Source organism: Muscardinus avellanarius (assembly GCF_963383645.1).
Source record: "Muscardinus avellanarius genome assembly, chromosome: 13".
Taxonomy (NCBI): Eukaryota; Metazoa; Chordata; class Mammalia; order Rodentia; family Gliridae; genus Muscardinus; species Muscardinus avellanarius.
Genome location: NC_137799.1, coordinates 81,847,096 through 81,870,106, shown reverse-complemented (window position 1 = coordinate 81,870,106; position 23,011 = coordinate 81,847,096). Strand labels below are relative to the sequence as shown.

The 23,011-nt window shown below is 35.8% G+C and overlaps 1 protein-coding gene across 1 annotated transcript in view; it reads right to left on the bottom strand.

Moving 5' to 3' along the window:
* VPS13A (vacuolar protein sorting 13 homolog A) overlaps positions 1–23,011 on the bottom strand; it is a gene marked incomplete at both ends in the record, with an annotated part of 250,174 nt that overhangs the window by 113,973 nt on the left and 113,190 nt on the right. The window contains 6 exon segments of the mRNA XM_080708999.1: positions 2,030–2,386; positions 2,791–2,883; positions 8,203–8,435; positions 9,592–9,809; positions 16,320–16,486; positions 16,924–17,051. Of these exon segments, the coding sequence (XP_080565125.1) occupies positions 2,030–2,386; positions 2,791–2,883; positions 8,203–8,435; positions 9,592–9,809; positions 16,320–16,486; positions 16,924–17,051 (1,196 nt within the window).

The following is a 23,011-nucleotide window of genomic DNA, read 5'->3' as shown; positions in this document are numbered from 1 at the left end:
CTGAGCTACACCCTCAGCCTTAATTTTTTATTCTTTATTTTTGAAACAGGGTCTGAGTTGCAAGGGGCCTCACTAAGTAGCTGAAGCTGTCAATGAACTGTGATCCTCCTATCTCAGATTCTAGAATGCTAGGATTACAAGCGTGCGCCCCCTACACCTAGCTTATTTTTTTTAATAACTGGGAATTGAGCCCAGAGATGTTCTACCTCAGAGTCACACTCAGTCCTTTTTACTTTTTATTTTGAAATAGGGTCTTGCTAAGTTGCTGAAGATGGCCTTAAACTTGTGATTTGAGCTTCCTGTCTTAGCCTCTCAAGTATTAGAATTACAGCTGCACTCCAACCATACCTGGCTGAAAATGTTTCATTTTTTAAATCAAATATTCTGTTATTTTTAAAAATGATCTCCTAGGCCTTTTCCTACCACCACACCCTTTTAGCCATGCTATTTCTTCTGCATGAAGACTATCCCAGCATATCACTCAGTAGCACCAGCTTTCTACAGATACACCTTCCTCATTTGGCTAGCTTTATGGTCCATATACACTCATCACAATTCTGTCCAGATAAAATCTTAAGCACCTTTCTTTGACTTCTAGACTAGGCTAACCATCAAATAGCATGTTCATTTGTCAACAAATAGCATGTTCATTTGTCAACAAACACTACTGACTTTTTTTGTGTGTGTGGTACTGGGAGTGGAACCCAGGGGCTTTTCTACCTCTGGGCTACACTCCCAGACATTTTTAATACTTTATTTGAAAAAAGGTTCTCACTAAGTTGCTGAGAGCCTCACTTAGCTGAGGCTGGCTTTGAACCTGTGCGATCCTCCTGTCTCAGCCTCCCAAGTGCTGGGATTACAAGTGTGCACTACCACGCCTGGCCATTTTTTTGTTCTTTTTAGTACTAAGAATTAAACTGAGAAGCATTCTAACTTCAGGCTATACCTTAGACTCCTTTTATTTTATTAGTTTGAAGCAGGATCTCATTAAGTTGCTGGTGGTCTTAAGTTGCTAATAGGCTGTCCTCTAACTTGTGATCCTTCTATTTTAGCCTGCCTTCCAAGCACTGGGATTACAGGTATGCACCACATACCTAACTGTATTACTGACATTTTAAAACATGTCTTCCTTCACTGACTTGAAAACCCTTGAACGTGAGTGCCATAAGATCCAATGAGTGTATGAATGCCCTGGGCCTCTTTCATCCTAGATCAAATCCTCTGCAAACGATTCACAATTATAACCAGATTTAAACATTTAACAAAGTCACAGTCAGTTTTATCTCTGTTAGTATAGAACTCTATGTTGACACATTTCAATAATACAGAAGCTTATAAATTTTCATATTCACTTTTATAAAATAAAGTGTTGGATTAGTTTCCAGCAGTCAATTAATTAAAACCAAAACAGCCCTGAAGATGATTGTATGTAGATAAATTCCAAAGCAAAATGTTTCTTCTAATTCTTTGTATTAGAAGAAATTATCTACATACTCAGAAATTTAGTCTATTATTCTTTTAAAGAAAAATTTATTCAATTTTAATCCCTAAAAATAAGAATCTTGAATCTAATAAACTGTCTACTAATGTATCACCTTTGAGGTTAATAAACTCAATTGAAATATAAGCTAGATATGGATACGTACTCTAAAAAGTAGCATCCACAAAGAACATTTAGCTGATGTGGTGTTACCTATAATCACAGTGCTTTGGGAGGCTTAGACAGGAGGGTCCCAGATTTGAGGATAGCCTCAGAAATTTCATGAGACCCTGTTTCAAAATAACAAAAGTAAAATAAAGTAGGAATGGGGGTCTAGCTCAGAAACAGAATTACCCTGGGTTCAATCCCCAGTACCACACACATATACAAAAAAAGGCAAGGGCATAAATTTTAAACTTTATCCCAAAAATTGTAAGCCAACATCATACTTACAATAAACTCGATTTAAATAGCTAAATAAGATTCCTAAAATATTTTATATGTAGCATTATCTGTCATAAAAACTAGAAAAAATACTGATATGCTTACTTCCAGCTCAATCTGACAGTGGAGGTTTATGAGGCTACTCCAGTTTTTGCATTCCCCTGAGAAGCAGGACTTTGCCAAGAGCATAGGCACTGTTCTGTGGCCAATGCCAGCCTCGAGGACTATAAAAATGGAATCGATGTGCACTTTCACCATCTCCCCTGTGGGCACCAGTTCAGCTGTGGGGGCTGTTTTCTCAGCTTCATTTGCTTCTTCAAGAAACCACATTTTTAAACTCTTTGTATCCTTCTTTTCCCATAAATGTGCTGTAGAAGAAGTAGTTTCTTTTGGAGTGGTTTCCTTAGTTGTATAAAGTGCTGCAGTTATAGTAATCATGGTATTTATAATAACTGGTGAAACCTAAGGAAAAATTTTATTTCAACATATAGTAAATGTATTTGCTGAATGATCACAGTGATATTACTGTCATGAAAGAAGAAATATAATTTATTGCCTTAATTTGAAAATTACAATTGCTAACTTACATTGTTAAATATTTACATGATTATAAGTAAACTGATCAAGTATAACTTCAACTATCTATATTATAAGGATTAGCTATTAACTATAGTGTCAACAATAAAACAGAATAACATTATAAGATATATACTAAATAATACTTGGTAAACAAAGTTTCATAAAATAATTTCCAAGCATATTGATCTTATGCTTATTTAATGATTAAAAGACTTGCTATAATAGTTGTTTCTAGATTTTGCTAATTTTTTAAAGTATATTAAAGATATGATTATATTTTAACTTACCTTTAGTGTAAGAGATTTTACTGAAATATCAATCACTTGTGGATTTGTACCAATCTGAGTAGCCTGATAAAACAAGTCACAGGGTTGCAAAACCTGGGGCAGAAAAATCAATACCACTAAATTAACATTCAAGTATTAAAACACCACATAAAGACTTTCCTAGTAATAGCTATATTAAATAGACAAGTTAGTAACAATTACTGTATAAAAACAATGTTTCAAAACTCAATATCCTCTTTATTCATCTAGGAAGTATTAATAGTTATTAGCAATAATATCAACATAATAAAGTAAAAAGAAACCTTCCCCCCATTCTGGCAATTATCTGAGGAAGAAGTGGGATCTAGAAATCTTATACTCAACATCTATAAAATAGAGATTATAATTCTTATCCCCAGGAATAATAATCAAAATATTTAACAATTGGTTGGGCATAGAAAAATCAAATTGATCGATACATACACTACTGAGGATAAACTAAATAGCAGACATTTTTATCTCATTATATTGTTGGCTTACAGAAATGATTATAAAACTTTTAGCTATACATGAGAGCCATCTTGGAAAATGGCTTCCAATAATTTGTACAATGTGTCAGTGTTGGTATGACCAGTGAAATATAAAAGTGGTGATAATTCATTCTGAGTTCTCCAAGTCACTGCTGCTTCCATCATTGGTGATATATTTCTTCTCTCTGGTCTCCTCCTGTTGCAGAATCTATATTATAGCGGTCCTCTGCAGAGGCCAGTGTGGTGAGAGATGAAAGCTTCCTGCCCAAATCAGTCCTCAGAAGACTGATGCTAAGATGACAAACTGATGGGAATCTCACAAGAGATCCTAAGCAACTCCAAGAGCCTTGATCTTTGGCATTTCCACTGTATATTTCCCTAACCAAGATGCTGAATTTTTCCTACTTGTATTTTCCAAGGGAATTCAGTTCAACAAGCTGACCAGAGCAGCTCCAATTTATTTGACTCTATCTGCCAAGTACAATATATCCTCACTCTTATCATAGTAACTTGTGAGGGCTCACTGGGTATCTAACGGCTTCATCTGAGAAAAGATGTGCTAAGCTGAAGTGTTCAAGGGCAATGCCTATAAGACTATGCAAAACATTAAGGAGCAATGTGGCTGCTACTATAAGAAAGACAGATATTTCTGAGAAAGAGCACTGATTCCGAGAGTTTTAGAGGCTCAAGGGCATGGTGCTAGCATCAGCTCATTCTGGTACGGCCCCCCTTTTCCTGACAATGTCCTCAGATAAAATGGCATCACATGGCAAAAGAAAAGTAGCACACATGTCTGTACCTCAACGTTTTAAATATGCTTAAATATGTAAAGAATTTTATCATATTTTCCATGGTAAAACTGAAATGAGAAAAGCTAATCTACATTAGGAAAAGCTACAAAAGGCAAGGCAATAAAAACATAAATTAAACTTTCTAAGTAATCCTATAGTATAATTATAAAGTAACTGAATTGTTCCTGTGTTAAGGGGAGTTCTGCCTTGTTCTGTTTCCCCAACATGACTCATGTCCCTCATAAATGTAAAGTATATTTACTTCTTGTTGAGGTTCTCAAGAGTCTCATCTCATTATTGCCTAGTGCCCAAAATCTTACCATCTGACTCTTTCTCTTATCATATATCTTATCTATTCCTCATTGATTAAAAAAATCCAGAATCTCATCTCTTTTTTAACACAAAACCTAAAATCTAAATCAGAACCAGATATAGAAGTCAAATCCAAATTCAGTATACTATTAAATAATCTATAATTATATAAAGATTATATAAACTATATAGTCTTCAAGGATAGAAAATTATAACTACATCACAATACATAATCCTAGATTCTAAACATAAAACTTACATTATCTCTTTGTTTTGGAGAAGACATACAAAAAAAACAAAAGAAAGCTGGGCATGGTAGCACATGCCTCTAATCCTAGAGGGTGGAAGGAGACCCTCCACAATTTAGTGAGACCCTGCTTAAATATAAAATATAAAAATAGGGCTGGGGATGTAGCTCAGAGACAGAATGCCCCTGGGTTCCATCCCTAGTACCACATACACACATGCACAGACAGACACACACACACACACACACACACACACACACACACAAGAAAGGAAGAAAAAAGAGAAAAAGCAAAATACATGCAAGTTGCCTAGAACTTAAAACATGTTAATTGGCTTTTGATCCAATTAAAACATGTTTCAGTCAGCCAGGCAGGTCAAGACCAAGGATCAGCAATGGAGATACTTAGTGCTTCACCACCATGTGCCCTGGATGCTCAACTGGAGCTGTAGGATTGCATATTTGTCCTGCTGTATTTGAGACTTGCTTTGGGCCTATCCCTTCCTTACATTCTTCCCTTTTAGAATAGGAATGTTTACTCTGTAACACTGTATACTAAATGCATGAAATTTTGTTTATTTTTATAAGGGTTCACAGCCAAGAGTTTAGGTGCCTTAAGTCTCAGAGGAGACATTGGACTTTGGAATCCTAAGGAGTGCTGGAATTGCTAAGACTCTCTTGAAGATGGAGTAGAATGCACTGTGATATGGCCATGAGTTTTGGGGAGCCAGTGATAGTGTTAGGGTTTAGAATGTCCCCTCAAAGCTCCTGTGTTGAAAGCATGGTCCCACATGCAGAAAACTTCACATGGGCATGGCTGGCAGAGGTGTGTCCCTGGCAGTGTGGTCTTGGGGGTTATAGATGTCCATAGTCCCTTCCTTTTGCTCTCTCCCTCAAGCTGCCACAACTTTGAACAACTTTCCCCTGTCATGAACCCTGTTACCGTAATTTTTTTTTCTTTCCTTTTTTTTTTGAGGTATTGGTTATAAAACCCAGGGGTATTTGACCTCTGAGCTACATCCCCAGCCCTATTTCTTATTCTTTATTTTGAAACAGGGTCTAAGTTGCAGAGGGCCTCACTAAGTAGCTGAGGCTGTCTGAGAACCACGATCCTCCGGTCTCAGCCTCCCAAATGCTGGGATTACAAGCGTGCGCCACCACGCCCAGCTGTTACCATGATTTCTGCCTTGAATCAAAGCAGTCCCAGCCAGAACCTCTAAAACTGTGAGCCAAATAAGCCATTCTTCCTCTAAGTTGTGGCAACCAGGTATTTTGGGCAGACTAAAAGGAAAGCTAATCAAAACATTAACTATGTGATTGCAAAGTATTTGATAAAACCATTCCTCATGATAACTAGAGAACTAGATCATGTACTTAAAAAGAGCTTAATATTTTCACCAGACAGATCTGGACTATTTTATAATGTATATTAGCTTCTTCCTTCTGTTGTTTGAAAGTTTTATAAGAGAAAGGAAAACAGGCTAACACTGAGGAGACCTAAGCTTTAATCAGAAGCTTCAGCAAGAGATAAAACTGTGCCTCCAATTGCTTTTCTGGCAATTTTTGTTAAGACAAGCATGGAAACCCATAAAAACAACAGATAATAGATGTTTCTCCCCCCTCCCCAAGAAACCCACTGTTAGATCTTTTACTAAGTAGGAATGAAGGATAGGCAGAATACAGATCTATGTAAATAGAAAACCAGTTTTCTAGCAAATAAAACTACCAATAAATAATTGCTTTGGTTGATTTTACTTACACATGGAACTATCCAGGTGCAAAGTCAATGTTTAAGGAATTAAGAATCGCCAAAGAATCAGTATATGGCATGCAAAAGACCATTATTATCCAACTGTTAAAGCAATTTTTGAGTAACCAACTCAGCAAGATATCATAAAAACAGAGCAGTTCCCCAAAAGGATAACAGCCACTTTACATGTGCCTACAGAAGATAATCGTAAAGAATTTCTCAGAGGGGAAAGACATGCCCATGAAAAAGGAATAGGAAGAACTTGGTAGTCACAAATCTCTAATAGCGGTCATTTTCTGCGAATGGAACTTTGACAAATTTAATCTCTGCTGACAGAGTAAGGGTCTTGGATAGCCTATTTGTGACTACCAAGTGTTTCCCATTCTGTTTCTGAATTATCTTTTCCTTACACCAAATCTTTTTTTTTTTTTTTTGTAATTGTGAGTATGATGGTGGGGTCTGCATTTGTATGTGTATGTTACATTGAAAAGCAGTATCTTAGTGTCTATTATTTCACAGATTGCCAGATAAATAGAAGTAACGTGCAGATCTAAAATAGAAATACAAGTCCTGGACTTTGAACTGAAATTATATTCCTTGAGGAGGAGGTACATATGTTCTATGGGTGAAAAGAAAGATAAATATGGATTACTTGTGTGGATAAAGGAAAAAACATTTACATGTACTTTACAAATGACCTTTAGTTGTCACTTTAGTTTCTATTCCACTCTTCTATAGTATCTTACTCTTTTGTGTTAAAGAAATTTTGTCTGAGTATAAGGCAGATCAAAAAAGAGACATTTCCATCCTCTATTACAGATAAGTGTAGACATATTGTTTTATTCAATTATTAAAGCTAAAAGTCTGTGAACAGAAAAAATATAAGTAGAAACTCCATGTCATAAGGTAAAACAGTATGCCCAATTTTCTATTTCTTTTCTTTGCTTGGTGGTGGTGGTGGTGCAGGGATAAAACCCAGGACCTGTAGAAAAGTATACTAACACATGAGCTATACCTCCAACCCTTATTTCCTCTCTGGTCTTAGTGATGACCCATAAACCTTGCAAATTAAGGCAGTAGTCTATTTTATACTTAGCCAATACATATGCATTTATGTACTATATATAATTGACTACAATCATAGCTTATATTTGTATTTGGTAATAGAATATTGATGTTTCTATAACTCCTTTAGAAGCTTAAACTTTTTCCCAAGTATTTTTAAAATTACTGGGAGTCTTTGCAGATGACCTTTTAGAATTATAGTTTTAAAAAGAAAGAAAACAAAGTGTTTTCTAGAAAGTAAAATTCAAATATGAAGTATATCAAAGCAAATGACTCAAGATTAAATATAAGTTATACGGAGACAAACAAAAATACATTATCTGAGCAAAAATATCCCAACGGGATAAATAATTTAAAGTAATAAAACTGAAACAACAGAGCAAACAAATGGTAGAAAGTTTTAAAAATAAAAAGAAAGTTTGAAATTAAAAAATATAAAGTCAGCATGAGATCTTAGTTGAAGTGCCAAGAAAAAATGCAACTTCTCAGAACTTAGCAAGAATACTACCAACCAACACAAACAATGAAGAGCATCTGGAAAATAAAAATGAGTTTCAAAAGTGTAACGATATTTCAAAAGTGTAATGATAGTCTAAATTAGGCTCTTCGAGCAGGAAAAAAAATAGGTATCATACAGAGCAAGGCTGGAAAGAATGCAGGCATTTTTCATTTCCAAAAATGACATAAATACTAAATTAAAAGTTTATAATTAAGCACATGACTAAAGAGTAAACTCACAGTAGTAATTTTGCCTTTTCTCTTTACTGGAAGAAATGGGCATGCTCTGATTTGGAAATCTTTAATGGCAGCAGTTATTGTACTGTTTTCAATGTCACCCTTGCAGCAAATTTCACACTGGGTTGTAATAACTAAGGCTGGAGCATCATTTCTTGTCATGTCGGCCACAAACACAATTTCAGGATTTTTAATAAGAATGTTCATTTCCCATTTCTCTGATTCCTGTATAGGTGCTAAAACAGAAACAAAAAACTAGTATGTTTAATATTATTAGTATTGAATTAGTATTTTAATATTATAATATGATACACATATTAAGAGTAACATTATTTATGAAAAAAATGTTACTCATCCTAAGTAAAAAGTAATATAAAAGAATCCCAGATCCCAAAGAAATCTCATCAAAGTTTTTTTTTGTTTGTTCGTTTGTTTGGTGTGTGTGGTGCCAGGAACAGAACACAGATACACAAGCATACTAAATACCTGCTCTACCACGAAGCTCCAAATCACTTAATAATTATCTGAAACCAGGGTGTGGTGCATACTTGTAATCCCAGCATTTGGGAGGGCTGAGACAGGAGGATTGCAGGTTCGTGGCCAGCCTTAGCTACTTAGTGAGGCCCTCTGCAACTCAGTGAGACCCTGTTCCAAAATAAAGTATAAAAAATAGGGCTGGAGATGAGAGTTCAGAGGTAGAATGCCCCTAGGTCAATCGCCAGTACCACAAAAACAACAACAAAAAGAAAAAAGATTTGAAGAAGCTATAGGCAAGTGAACATGAAAAAAATGTGGGACAGCCAGGCATGCTGGCGCACGCTTGTAATCCCCGCGTTTGGGAGGCGGAGACAGGAGGATCATGCAGGTTCGAAGCCAGCCGTGCTGGCTTAAGAGACCCTGTTTCCAAATTAAAAAAAAAAGGATAAAATAGGTCTGGGAGTGTAGCCCGGAGGTAGAAGGGTTTCCAGGAACCCCAGTACCACCAAAATAAATAAATAAATGAATAAATTTAAATAAATTAAAATGTGGGACAAAAATCTCCACTATTTCATGGCAAAGCTGGAATCTAATTTCTAATCTCAACCTGACAGTCTATTATATCACAATGAAATATGTAAAATTAAATGAATGACCATGTCATTATTCCTCTTCCTTGTTTCCTTCTTACAACATATTCAAATTGCTTCCTGAAGAGAAATACAATTACTTATTTTTAATGTATATCTCATAACAGTTGGACTCAATATTTTGCACCTTCAAAAAATGCAAACTGCACATCCTCCAGAAACCAATTTCTCCTACTCTGAGAAATAAAGATATTAATTTATTAATACATTTATTCTAATCAAAGTAAGTACTGCTATAGCACTTAAATTTTATCTGGTAACTAACCTTCTTCTTTAGAAGTCCACGTTTGAACACTGGTTTCCACAGCAGTGCCCATAGTGTAGGACTCCAGGAAAACATTTGCAACAGTCAGCAGGAATTCCACACTTGCACAAATATACATTTCTTGAAAGACTGCATCAGTCACTGAACCATCTCTGACTTTTCTATACTTTACATCCATCATGTCCTTTTTATCAAAACCAACAGTCAATCCTATCATTCTGAAAAACAAAATTACAATTTCTATGTATGAATAACAAATGACCAAATGTACCAATTAAAATATTAAGGCCTCTTATCCCTTTCACTGACAGCAAATAAGCATTCTAATGTTATTTTTTTCTCTTGCGAAGTTCCACAAAATGCTTAAACAATGAACATACAAACTTCTAGAACATGACTGCTTCATGAATTAGAAAATTTGGGTTAAGAGACTTCTGGGAAGATGGGGACCAGGAAGAGCAGCATTTACGAGTCCTGCTAAAACTTGATCTCTACTGCCACAAAATCAGTGCTTTCCATAGCCAGAAAACACTATCAGCAGAGAAATTAAAAATGTAAACACAAGATACAGAGAAAAAAAGACTAGAACAACCATAGACCAAAAAATAAATCAAGCCCGCAATGTGGCGGTGGAGCCGCACCTGCACTATCTTCCCTCACAGCACCAGGCTCCAGAGAGGAAAGGTAATGAAGGAGCTGAAGTGAGCACCTGCAGATCATTGGGGTGTAATTAAGCAGTTCTTTCAGTGCAAAGAACATCTAAAACTCCCAGTGGCCAAGCTCATCACGCCTTCCAGGGACTCAAAATGGAGCTCAAAACCAGACAATACACCAGCCTCACAGCCAAGGGCGTGGTAGCGGCACCATATTGCCAGCAGCTACAACAAGTTCACCACACCCGCGACAGCTCCTGATCAGCGTGCACAATAACCATGAGCGAAATTGCGGCCCCTAAAGGAGAAATCCCTGGACTGCACTCCCAGGGACTTGTGCAGCTTAGAAAATCTCCTCGGGTCTGAGATTTTGGAGTCCAAGCCAGTAAAGGAGTAGCGGTGGCAGAGATACCACACCCTAGTCGCAGCTCCCCATGGGAAAATGCTCAGCCCGAAACCTCCACGGTCTCGTGCAGCCTCGATTATCTCCCTGGGTCTGAGATTTGCCATACAACCCAGTAAAGGTGTAGTGGTGGCGGAAATTACCAGACTCGAGATACAGAGCACCCTAAGTGAAGTTGTAGTGACCCAGTGAAGGCACAAAATTCTGAAATCATGGGAAAAAGGAACAACAATAGAGTAATGAATGCCCACAACCCCATATTATTAGAACCTGATAACAAAGAAATTCAGAGATCTCCAGAAGATCAAATCAGGAATATAACTATAGAAATAATACAGAACTTTCGAAAAGAGTTTAGAGAGTCTAAAAGAAATAAAGGAAGCAATAATTGAGGTAAAGGCCTCAATTCAAAGTATAAACAACCGATTAGACCACATGGAGAATAGAATCTCGCTCCTAGAAGATAATCACTCCAAAAATGAACGCACTATTTATAATTTAGAAAAAAAAATCAGACAGCAGTAATCTGACATTGAAGAAATATAGCCCCATTTTATGAGAGCTAACCTAAGAATAATTGGAATAGAGGAGGAAAAAGAAGGTGAAACCAAAGGGATCAACAATCTCTTCAAGGAAGTAATAGCAGAAAAATTTCCAAACACAGAGCAAGAGGTTGATAAACAGGTCCAAAACACTTATAGAACTCCCTTTAGACAGGATCGGAGAAGAGGATCCCCACACCACATAATTGTCAAAATGACCAATGTGGAAGCCAAGCAGAGAATCTTAAAGGCAACAAAAACAAAGGGCCAAGTGACATTCAGAGGCAAACCAATTAGAATCACTCCAGACTTCCCAAACCAAGTCATGAGAGCCAGAAGGGCTTGGAGTAACATATTCCAAACTCTGAAAGAAAACAACATCCAGCCAAAAATTTCCTACCCAGCAACACTTTCTATCAAATTAGATGGAGAAATAAGAAGCTTCCATGACAAACAGAAACTGAAGGAATTTATGTCTGCAAAACCAGCGCTAGAGAAAATACTCAAAGAGATTAACTACAAAGAAGAAATAGGTAACACACACCAGAACCAGAGAAACAAGATTTTCCATCCAACAGACAACTAAGATTAGTTATCTGTGGAGATTCATTATTTATGTTAGTCTTTTACCTATCTCTAAATTGTATTGTTTGCTTTTATTGTTGTTAATTTTTAGGATTTCTAGTTGGAATATTAATATACCTTCAGATATAGCATTTAGAAATATTTTATCCCATTCAATCAGTAACTTTTAACTCTGTTTACATTGTCTTTGGATATACAATATTTTTTTTTAAGGGAGTTTGTATACTCTTCTCTTGCCTGTGCCATTGAAATCATATCCAAGAAATCACTGCCAATTTCAATGTTGTAAGGTTTTATGACCCAGATTTTCTTCTAAAAGTTTATAGTCTTAAGATTTATATTTAGGTCTTTTATCTATTTTGAGTTAGTATTTGTATATGGTTTTAGGTAAGGGTCCAATTTTATTCTTTTTCATGTAATTATTATTTTTCAACACTATTTAGTTAAAAGATTATTATTTCCACCACCAAATGTTCATGGAAACCTTGTCAAAAATAACTTGACAATATATGAAAGAATTTAGCTCTAGGCTTTTATTTAACTCCAATGGTTTATATATCTGCCTTTAGAACAGTACTACACTGTTTCAATTATTGTAGCTTTATATGGTTTGAAATCAGAAAATATTTATCTTCTAGCTTTGTTCATTTTTGAGATCGTTTTGGGTATCTAGAGTCCATATTCTATATTAGGATAGATTTTTTTTCTGAAAAATAAACATATAAATGTATGATAGTTTCACCTAAAAAAAAAAGAAAAGAAAAAAAATATTCTCTGGTAAGAAAGAAAGCAAAAAGAAATATTGAAATGTTATCTTTAAGTTATCAAAAGCTTGGTATCAGACAAATGAAACTGTTATGTGAGATTATCATTTTTAATTTTGGATAAATTGCTATAATACTAGATGTCAACCACTAAGCCAAACATGGGAAGGAGGGATGAGGAGGGAATGGGGTGGGGATCGGGTGGGGGCTGACTGGGCGATGTGTGCATGTATGTCTACAAAAGTTTGTATCCCACTATGATGCATGAATACAGTGCACCAATAAAAAAAGAAAATCATCACACTGAATGTAAATGGCCTCAATTCCCCAAGAAAAAGTCATAAAGTGGCAAAATGGATTAAAAACCAGAATCCATCCATCTGCTGCTTACAAGAAACACACTTTACAAGTAAAAAGAGTAACAAAATCAAGGTAAAGGGCTGGAGCAAGGTAATTCATGTTAAGCTGCCATCCTAACAAATGTGAAGTAGTATTTCACTATAGTTTTTATTTGTATTTCCTTAATGATTAGTTATATTATGATAATGAGTAATATTCATGTGTTTATTGGTTATATAAAAATCTTTGGAGATTCATTTTTTACTTTAGTCTTTTACCTATTTCTAAATTGTACTGTTTGCTTTTATTGTTGCTAATTTTTAGGATTTCTATTTGGAATATTAATATACCTTCAGATATAGCATTTGGAAATATTTTATCCCATTTTATCAGTAACTTTTAACTCTGTTTACATTGTCTTTGGATGTACAATATTTTTATATTTTTAGGAAGTTTGTTTGTTTATTCTTTTGTTGCCTGTGCCTTTGAAATCATATCCAAGAAATCACTGCCAATTTGGTTTTCTTCTAAAAGTTTATAGTCTTAAGATTTACATTTAGGTCTTTTATCTATTTTGAGTTAATATTTGTATATGCTGTTAGGTAAAGGTCCAATTATATTTTTTTTCATGTAATTAGTATTTTTCAACAATATTTAGTGAAAAGACTATTATTTCCTTCACCAAATGTTCTTAGAAACCTTGTCAAAAGTAACTTGACCATATATGGAAGAATTTATTTATAGGCTTTTTATTTTACTCCACTGGTTTATATATCTGCCTTTATAGCAGTACTATACTGTTTCAATTATTGTAGCTTTATAAGGTTTGAAATCAGAAAAATGTACATTTAGAGTTCATATTTCATGTTAGGATAGATTTTTTTCTGAAAAATAAATGAATAAATGTATGATAGTTTCACATTTTAAAAAAAAGAAATAAATATCCTCTGGTAAGAAAGAAAGCAAAAAGAAATACTGAAATGTTATCTCTAAGTGATCAAAAGCTTGATATCAGACAAATGAACCTGTTATGTAAGATTATCATTGTTAATTTTGGATAAATTGCTATAATATTAGATGTCAATCAATAAGCCAAGCATGGGAAGGAGGGATGGGGAGGGAATGGTGTGGAGATTGGGTAGGGGCTAAATGGGTGATGTGTGCATGTATGTCTACCCAAGATTTTTATCCCATTATGATGTATGAATACAGTGCACCTATAAAAAATTTTTAAAAATAAATATAAAAGAAAATTTAGGTTTAAAAAAATTATCAGACGAGATTGGGCATACTTCAGCAACATACACTGGAAAAAATATAGCCTTGCTGGGCGTGGTGGCGCACGCTTGTAATCCCCGCGCTTGGGAGGCTGAGACAGGAGGATCACACAGGTTCGAAGCCATTCTCAGCTGGCTTAAGAGACCCTGTTTCCAAATAAAATAAAAATAGGTCTGGGAGTGTAGCCCAGATGTAGAAGGCCCCTGGGTTCCATCTCCAGTACCACACACACACAAAAAAAAGATAGCCTCTTCAACAAATGGTGTTGGCAAAACTGGTTAACCATATGCAGAAAAATGGAAATAACCCCACTTTCTCACCCTGCACAAGAGTTAATTCAAGATGGATCAAAGACTTGGAAATCAGACCAGAGATCTTGCAGCTCCTTGAAGAGAGCAGAGGTCCAACATTTCAACATATAGGCACAAGTAAAAACTTTCTCCATAAGACCCCAAAGGCACAAGAAATTAAAAGGAGGACTACATGAAATTGAAGAGCTCTGTACAGCAAAGGACGCTATCAAGAACCTCACCAGAGAGCCAACAGAATGGGAGAAAAATTTTGACAACTATTTCTCCAGTAGAGGACTAAGATCTAGAATATACAGAGAATTCAAGAAACTCACCACTAAGAAAATAACCCAATCAAAAAATAAGCAAGTGAACCACATAGACACTTTACAAAAGAAGAAATTCAAATGGCCAATAAATGTAAGAAATAATGTTCAGTATCCATTAGCAATCAGAGAGATACAGATCAAAACTACTCTGAGATTTCACCTATTCCAACTAGAAGGGCAATCATTCAAAACACAAACAACAACAAATGGTGGTGAGGATGTGGAGAGATGGAAACTAATATGCTGTTGGTGGGACTGCAAATTAGTGCAACCACTCTGGAAAACATTATAGAGGATCTTCAGAAGAATGGGAATGAACCTACCATATGATCCAGCAATAAACCAAACTATCAAACTAAAACAAGCATATCTATGTTCATAGCTGCATAATTTACCATTGCCAAAGTATGGATTACAAAGCTACTCAATAGGTACACAATGGAATTTACTCAGCCATAAAGAGAACAAAATTATGTTATTTGCGGGGAAATGAACAGAACTGGAGAACATTATGCTAAGTGAGATAAAAAGTAAAAGTCACAAAAAGTAAAAAAATCCGTTGCTCTCCCTAATATATGGAAGCTAGGAAGAAAAAGAAGCATAGAAGGAACTTGTGATGAAAAAAGAGAAACCATAGAGGAGCAAATAAGACAACATAATGATGTACATTCACAAATATCAAAGTCAATCACTAAGCCAAACGTGAGAAGCAGGGAGGGGGAAGGAATGGGGTAGGAATTGGGGAAGGGCTAAATGAGAGATGTGTGCATGTATGCCTCTACCATCTTTACTCCATTAAGATGTATGACTACAATGCACCAATAAATTTATTTTTCTGTGGTATTGGGGATGAAACCCAGGGGCATTCTACCTCTGAACTACCCTGCAACCCTAACCCTATTTTTTATTCTTTATTTTGAAATAGGGCTTCACTAGGGAGTTGAGGCTGTTTGCAAACCATGATCTTCCTGTCTCAGCCTACCAAATGCTGGAATTACAAGAATGTGCTACCACACCAGGCTGCACCAATAAAAATTTTTAAAAATTATCATGAGTTTTGAATGTCAACATGCTTTCTTCTCAATGTTTCATACGTATTCTCATTTAACTTCACTAATTATCTCTATTTTTGCAACTAATCTATCATCTATCCACTATGACCAAGTAGCATTTTAAAAATTAAATGAGAGCTGAGAGTGGTGGCGCACACTTGTAATCCCTGCGCTTGAGAGGCTGAGACAGGAGGACAGGTTCAAAGCCAGCCTTAGCTACTTAGTGAGGTTCTCAGCAACTTAGTGAGACCCTGTTTCCAAATATAAAATAGGTCTGGGAGTATAGCCTGGAGGTAGGGAGCCTCTGGGTTCCACCCCCAGTACCACACACACACAAAAAAAATAAATAAATAAATAAATAAATGAGTACTACCACTTGAGGGAATTGAAGCTTTGAAAATCTGAAGATTTTCCAGAAAGTGAAATGCAGTTTTGGAGCTAAGTTCTATAAGAGATATTAGCCATTTCTCAAGTGAAAATTTGTAACACATACCTAGGAGTTGCTTTCTGGACATGAGGTCTCTTATCATCTAAAATACAGTTTTTTAATGAGAAAGAAGAAAATGCTGAGTCATCTGTATGCATTTTTAATGTACTTATAATATTCTCCAATTTAAATTCAGCAAGTTTCAGAGAAGGATCACGGACATCTGTAAAAGCCTATGGAAAAAAATTCAAAGAAAAAATTACATAAAAACACAAGTTTAAAGTATATTTTATGATAAATACTATGATAAATTATCACATCTGCTTATATAAAATATCAAAATTCTTTTTTGGGGGAGTACTGAGGCTAATCCCAGGGCTCTGTGCAAGCTAAGCATGTACTCTACCTCTAAGCTACAACCCAGCTCCAATATTCTTTATTTTCAAAGGGCTTTCTAATGAAAAGCCAAAAAAATACAATTTCTTTTTCATATTATTACCTACATGAAAGATATCTCATTTAAAAATAGAAATTATTAGAGTAAAATGATCAACCATTTTTTCTCAGAGAAGCTATAAAATATACATAAAAACACTAAAAACTGTTATTTAACAAATATTCAACCATGTAATTTTTCACAAATAAAACTTTTTTTCCTTCTTCAATTTACCTGTTCGGGACCTGGACTATATAGTACCATGGTGAGATAATCAGTTCTGAAACTCATATTCAGTGTTGTCTTAACTTGAGAAGCAGGTGAATGTACTTCCACGACAGCAGAGGTAAGCACAGTTGTTCCTTAAAAAATTAAAGTTATTGAATAAGAGAAAAGAATATGAAAAGTAGTTCATTATAACAATCCTGAAACAGATTTAACATGAATGAAGCTGAGATTCAAAAAATTAAAAAGATTAGGAAGTTCAGATACGGCACTCCAGGCTTAGGATTCCTTCCATAATAAATTGTGAATAGTAATTAAACACTCAGTGCTTCTGTTTACTCCTAGCACTTTCTATTATAATATAGAAATAATAGAACTGAATTTGTTTTGGAGATTAAGTAAAATGCACATATTAAATACATAAGAAATAAAGTACCTAATCCATGTTTTAGTATTCCAATTTAGTATTTAAATTTCAGTGCCATTCCTCAAAGAACTAGAAAAAAAAAGTCCTAAAATTCTTATAGAAAAACAAAAGAGCCAGAAAGGCCAAAGCAATTCTCAGCAATAAGAACCATGCTAAAGGCATTACAATACTTGATTTCAAATTATACCACAGAGCTACAGTAATATAAACAAAATTGTATTGGCACAGAGACAGACACACAGACCAATGAAATAAAGATGCAGAAACAAATCCTTACAACTAATTGATTTTTTTTTTTACAAAGGTGACACTGTATGCTTTTGCATACAGTGTCACAAAGACATCCTTTTTAAAAAAATTTTTGGTGCATTGTAGTCATACATCTTAATGAAATACAAGATGGTAGAGGCATACATGTACACACAGCACTCATTTAGCTCTTCCCCAATCCTACTCCAATCCCTCCTCTCTTCCCCCCTCCTACTCATATTTGGCTTAGTGATTGACTTTGAGCCTTTTAAACAAATGGTACTGGGAAAACTGGTTATTCATATATAGAAGATTGGATTTAGATCCTAATCTCTCACCCAGCACAAGAGTCAACTCAAGATGAGTAAGACCTAGAAATTAGACAAGAGACTTTGCAATTACTGGAAGAAAGCATAGGACCACCTCTCCAACATATACTGACAGAAGATACAAAAAGAAGCCCTCACACGTAAAGCCAGTTAATCTTTGACAAAAATGCCAAAACCATATGCTGGAAAAGAAAGTCTTTTCAACAAACGGTGCTGGGAAATAGGTTATCCATATGTACCAAAATGGAATTAGACCTCAACCTCTCACACTGCATAAGCATCAACTCAAAGTGGATAAAAGATCTAGAAATTAGACCAGAGACCTTGCAATACTAAAATATAGGAACCGGTGGAGACTCCCTCAGTAAGACGCCCAAAGCTCGGGAAATAAAAACAAAAATCAATAAAAAGAGCATCAGATTAAAAAGCTTCTGTACAACAAAATAAATGATCAAGGATCTCAAGAGGGCTTACAGAATGAGAGAAAAGTTTACCAACTACTTCTCTCATAGAGGATTAATATAATACACAAAGAACTTAAACACTAGAGACAAATAACTCGATCAAAAATTGGACAATAGATCTGAATAGATACTTCTCAAAATAAGAAATGCAAGACAAGGGTAGTGATGTTTGTCTGTGATCCTATAACTTGGGAGGCTGAGACAGGAGGATTGTAGGTTCTTTGCCAGCCTCAGCTACTTAGTGAGGGCCCATGCAACTTTGTGAGACCCTGTTTCAAAATAAAGAATAAAAAATAGAATTGGGGATATAGCTCAGAAGTAGAATACCCCTGGATTCAATCCCCAGTATGGCAAAAAAAAAAAGACAAATAGCCAATAAATATATAAAAAAGTACTCCAAATCATTAGTAATCAGGAAAATGTAAATCAAAACTACACTTGAGATCCATCTAACTCCAATTCAATGGCAAGATTACAAACACTAGTAAATGCTGCTGATGATGTGGGGATAAGAACCCTTATATACTGTTGATGGGATTGTAAATTAGTACAACTGCTTTGGAGATCAATTTGGAGGTTTCTCAAAAGACCAGGTATGAAACCACTGTATTACCCAGCTATACCACTCCTGGGTTTCATTCCAAAGGAACCGAAGTCACAACGTTACGGTGATAAATGCATATTCGTGTTTATAGCAGCACAATTCACAATAGCCTGACTATGGAACCATACATCAGGTGCTCATCAAGAGATGAATGGGTTATGAAACTGGCATTTATGCAGGAATTTTATGCAACCATAAAGAAATCATGTCATTTACAGAAAAACAGATAATACTAGAGAATATTATGCTAAGTGAGATCAGTCAGTCTCCGAAAATAAAAGTCATATGTTTTTGCTCATATGTATGTGGAAGCTACAGAGAAACTGGAAAACAAAAGAAACTTCAAATAAATGAGAGAGACCCTACGAGTAGTAGGAGACCTGGGGAGGGAGTCGGGGGAAAAGAGGAAGCTTGACGAAGGAAACAGTTGAAAGAATTCTATATACATTTGTGAAGCTATCGATACCAATTTCAATATTATTTTTCTTGTTTTGTTTTTGGTACTGAGGATTGAATCAGGGGCGTTTTACCTCTGAGCTACACTTCTAGCCCTATTTTTTTTTTTTGGAAACAAGATCTCAGTAAGTTGCAAAGGCCCTAAGTTGCTTCAAACTTGAGACCCTCTTGTCTCAGCTTCCCAAATACTGAGATTTCAAGCATGTGCCACCATACCCAGCTCAATTTCAATATTAAGAGTGGGGAAAGAAAGGGAATAATTTGATGGAATTAGAGGGAAAATTACCAGATGCTATGTGCATGTTTCCATAACACTAATCGTAATATACGGTTACAATACACCAATAAAGATACACACACAGCCGGGCGTGGTGGCACATGCTTGTAATCCCAGCATTTGGGAGGCTGAAACTTAAGGATCATGGTTTGCGGACAGCCTCTGCTACTAAGTGAGGCCCTCCGCAATCAATGAGACCCTGTTTCAAAATAAAGAATAAAAAAGTGGGCAGGGGGTGTAGCTTGGAGGTCGAATGCCTCTAGGTTCCATCCCCACACCCGCAAAACACATACACACAAACACACACACACACTCACATGTGTATATATGTAACCACTGGGTTTGTATTAGAAATTAAGTAAAACAGCTTGTATTAAATATATACTGAATATAAATATAATGCAAATAAATGAGATGCTTAAATATATAGTTTAGTATTCAAATTTTACTTTAAAAACCTAGGATCAAAGCTGGATGTGATGTCAGTACTTGATAAACTGAGATTTGAGGATCACATGCCAACCTCAGCAACTTAGTGAGGCCCTCTGCAACTTACTGAGACCTTGTCTCAAAATAAGTAATAAAATATCACTGAGGGTGTTTCTCAGGGGTAGAATGCCTCTGGGGTTAATCCCAAATACCACATACAGACACAAACACACACACACACAAAAAAAAAAAAAAAAAAAGAAGAAGAAGAAGAAGAAAAAAACTAAGATTAAGCAAGATACTTTTTAATGTCACTTTAAAAACTGTTCTGCTAGTCAGGACTCAAAATTCTTTGTTTTCTATATGTCAATTTCCAAAGTATTATATGCACATGATATACATTAAATGATCTTTTAATGAAAACACAGCAATTTCTAATTCTTACTCTACCCAACGCAAGAGATGAGTACCACCATGCCAAGGCAGTTTATTTTACTTCTAATAGAGATAAAATACAATTATTTCATTGTTTATATAGATCTTATCTAAACAATGTAATGAGATTTGATAAACTGCATGCATCTATGTAACCAAAACTCCAATTAAGGTACAGAACATTTACATCCTTCCAGAAATTTCCCTTGTATTCCTTTTTCCTTCCAATCCCCAATATCTGTATTATTATAATTTCAATCACTATACATTAGTCTGTCCTTAAATTCTGTACAAATGGAATAATACAGATTGTACTATGCCTTCCAACCCAAAAGTTTTGCTTCTTTCAGTCAACATGTTTCTGAAATTCATCCATGTTGCTGTACACATCAGTAGTGCATTCTTTCTTGTATCTTGTATTCACACACTCTAAAACTGGTTTAGTCTCCTACTGACAAATATTTAGATTGTTTCCAAATACAAACTCCATAAATGAATCATTCTGTGTATATGTACTCATTCTTTTTTGGTACTTGGGATTGAACCCAGGGGTATTCTACCTCCGAGCTATACCCTTAGCCCTGTATTACTTTTTATTGGGAAACAGGGCCTTGTTAAGTTGCTTACACTGTCTATCCAAAAACCTGTGATCCTCTTGGCTTAGAACCCCAGATCCTGAGATTACAAGCATGTACCACCACACCCAGTAGGTTTTTCACAATGTTGTTTTTTGACTATTCTTGGTCCTTAGCATTTCCATATAAATTGCAAAAGCAAATTTTTAATTTCTATTAAAACAAAGTCTGACTGAGATTATGTTTAATCTATAAAACAGTATGATGAGAACTGGTAACAAAATTGATATTTTTCCCAACCCCCAAACACAATATACCTCTCCATATAATTAAGTCATTGTGTAAAGGTCTTAAATGATTTTTGTTAAAATCTTCGCAAGTATGATTTCTTATGTTACTGCAAATAGTATTTTCAAAAATTTTTCCAACAGTTACTGATAAAAGATATATTTTAAATTCCCTTACCAATTCTAGGAAGCCTGCTTAGGGTTTTCTATGCAGTCAACCAAGCTGTCTGAGAAAGCAGCAGCAGGCTCGCTTCCTCATTCCAGTCCCATTTACCCTGCTCTCTGCTCTGTCAGTGTCAGTCCCTCCAGTGGAAGAACGTCAGACAGGAAGGACAACTGGGGGCTCCTGCTTAATCCTTCCTCAGGGAAAACTTTCAACATTTTGCAGTTAAGTATGCCTCTTAGATATGTCCTTCTAATTTTTTTACATGAATAGGTGACTGAATTCCCTCCTTTACTCTGTTAATCTGATGAAATACATTAATGTTTTTATTTTAATTTTTTAATTAGTGCATTGTAGTCATTATCATAATGTAGTACAAGATGGTGGAGGCATACATGCACACATCACTCGTTTAACCCTTCCCCACTTTCTACCCCATTCCCTCCCTGCCCTCCTTCTCATGTTTAGTGACTGACTTTGATGAGTTCTGGGTAGCCAGCATATGTAATCAGAGGTAGGCTATGGTAGAGTGCCTGCTGACTCCCCAGTAACCCTACGCCCTGGTAGTACACTGGGGATGTGGACAGCACAGACTAGATGGGTACCAGGCACAGCCTTGGGACATGGGAAAGTACAAAATGCTCCTCTACTTAGTAGTGACTACTGATTAAAAAAAAAAATGATGTATATCAATCAAAGTTTAATGCTTATTATAGGATATCATTATGATATTACATTAGTAGTTAATAATAAAATTCTGATATTTTCCTTGGTTGCTTGTAAGAGGAAATGTTCCCTTAAAAAGAAACTGGCCGTTTGTCACCTTGCCTTGATGTATTAGTTCTTTGTATATTTACTGCTGTATTAATTCTGAAAAAAATTTTAAGAGTAGAATGTAGCCAAAAAAGAAAGTATAAAAAAGGACTGGGTGGCCGGGCGTGGTGGCGCACGCTTGTAATCCCCGCGCTTGGGAGGCAGAGACAGGAGGATCGCGCAGGTTCGAAGCTAGCCCCGCGCGCTGGCTTAGGAGACCCTGTTTCCAAATAAAAATGTAAAAATAGGTCTGGGAGTGTAGCCCGGAGGTAGAAGGGCTTCCAGGAACCCCAGTACCACCAAAAAAAAAAAAAAAAAAAAGGACTGGGAAGAAGGCATGGCAAATAACTAAAGCTGTGTGTGTGTGTGTGTGTGTGTGTGTGTGTGTGTGTGTGTGTGTTTATGATGCTGGAGAGAGCAAAAATGGAAAATAGAGAGCAGCTTCACTCTTCATTGTGTCTGTGTGCTCCACCGTACTTCGCTGACTCCTCACCCCACCGCTTGGGGACCCCCGACTCTTGCTAGGGCTGGACCCCAGCAGTTATTTCTCCTACAGTACCTGTTATTCTGTTGAGCATTCTCAACTGAA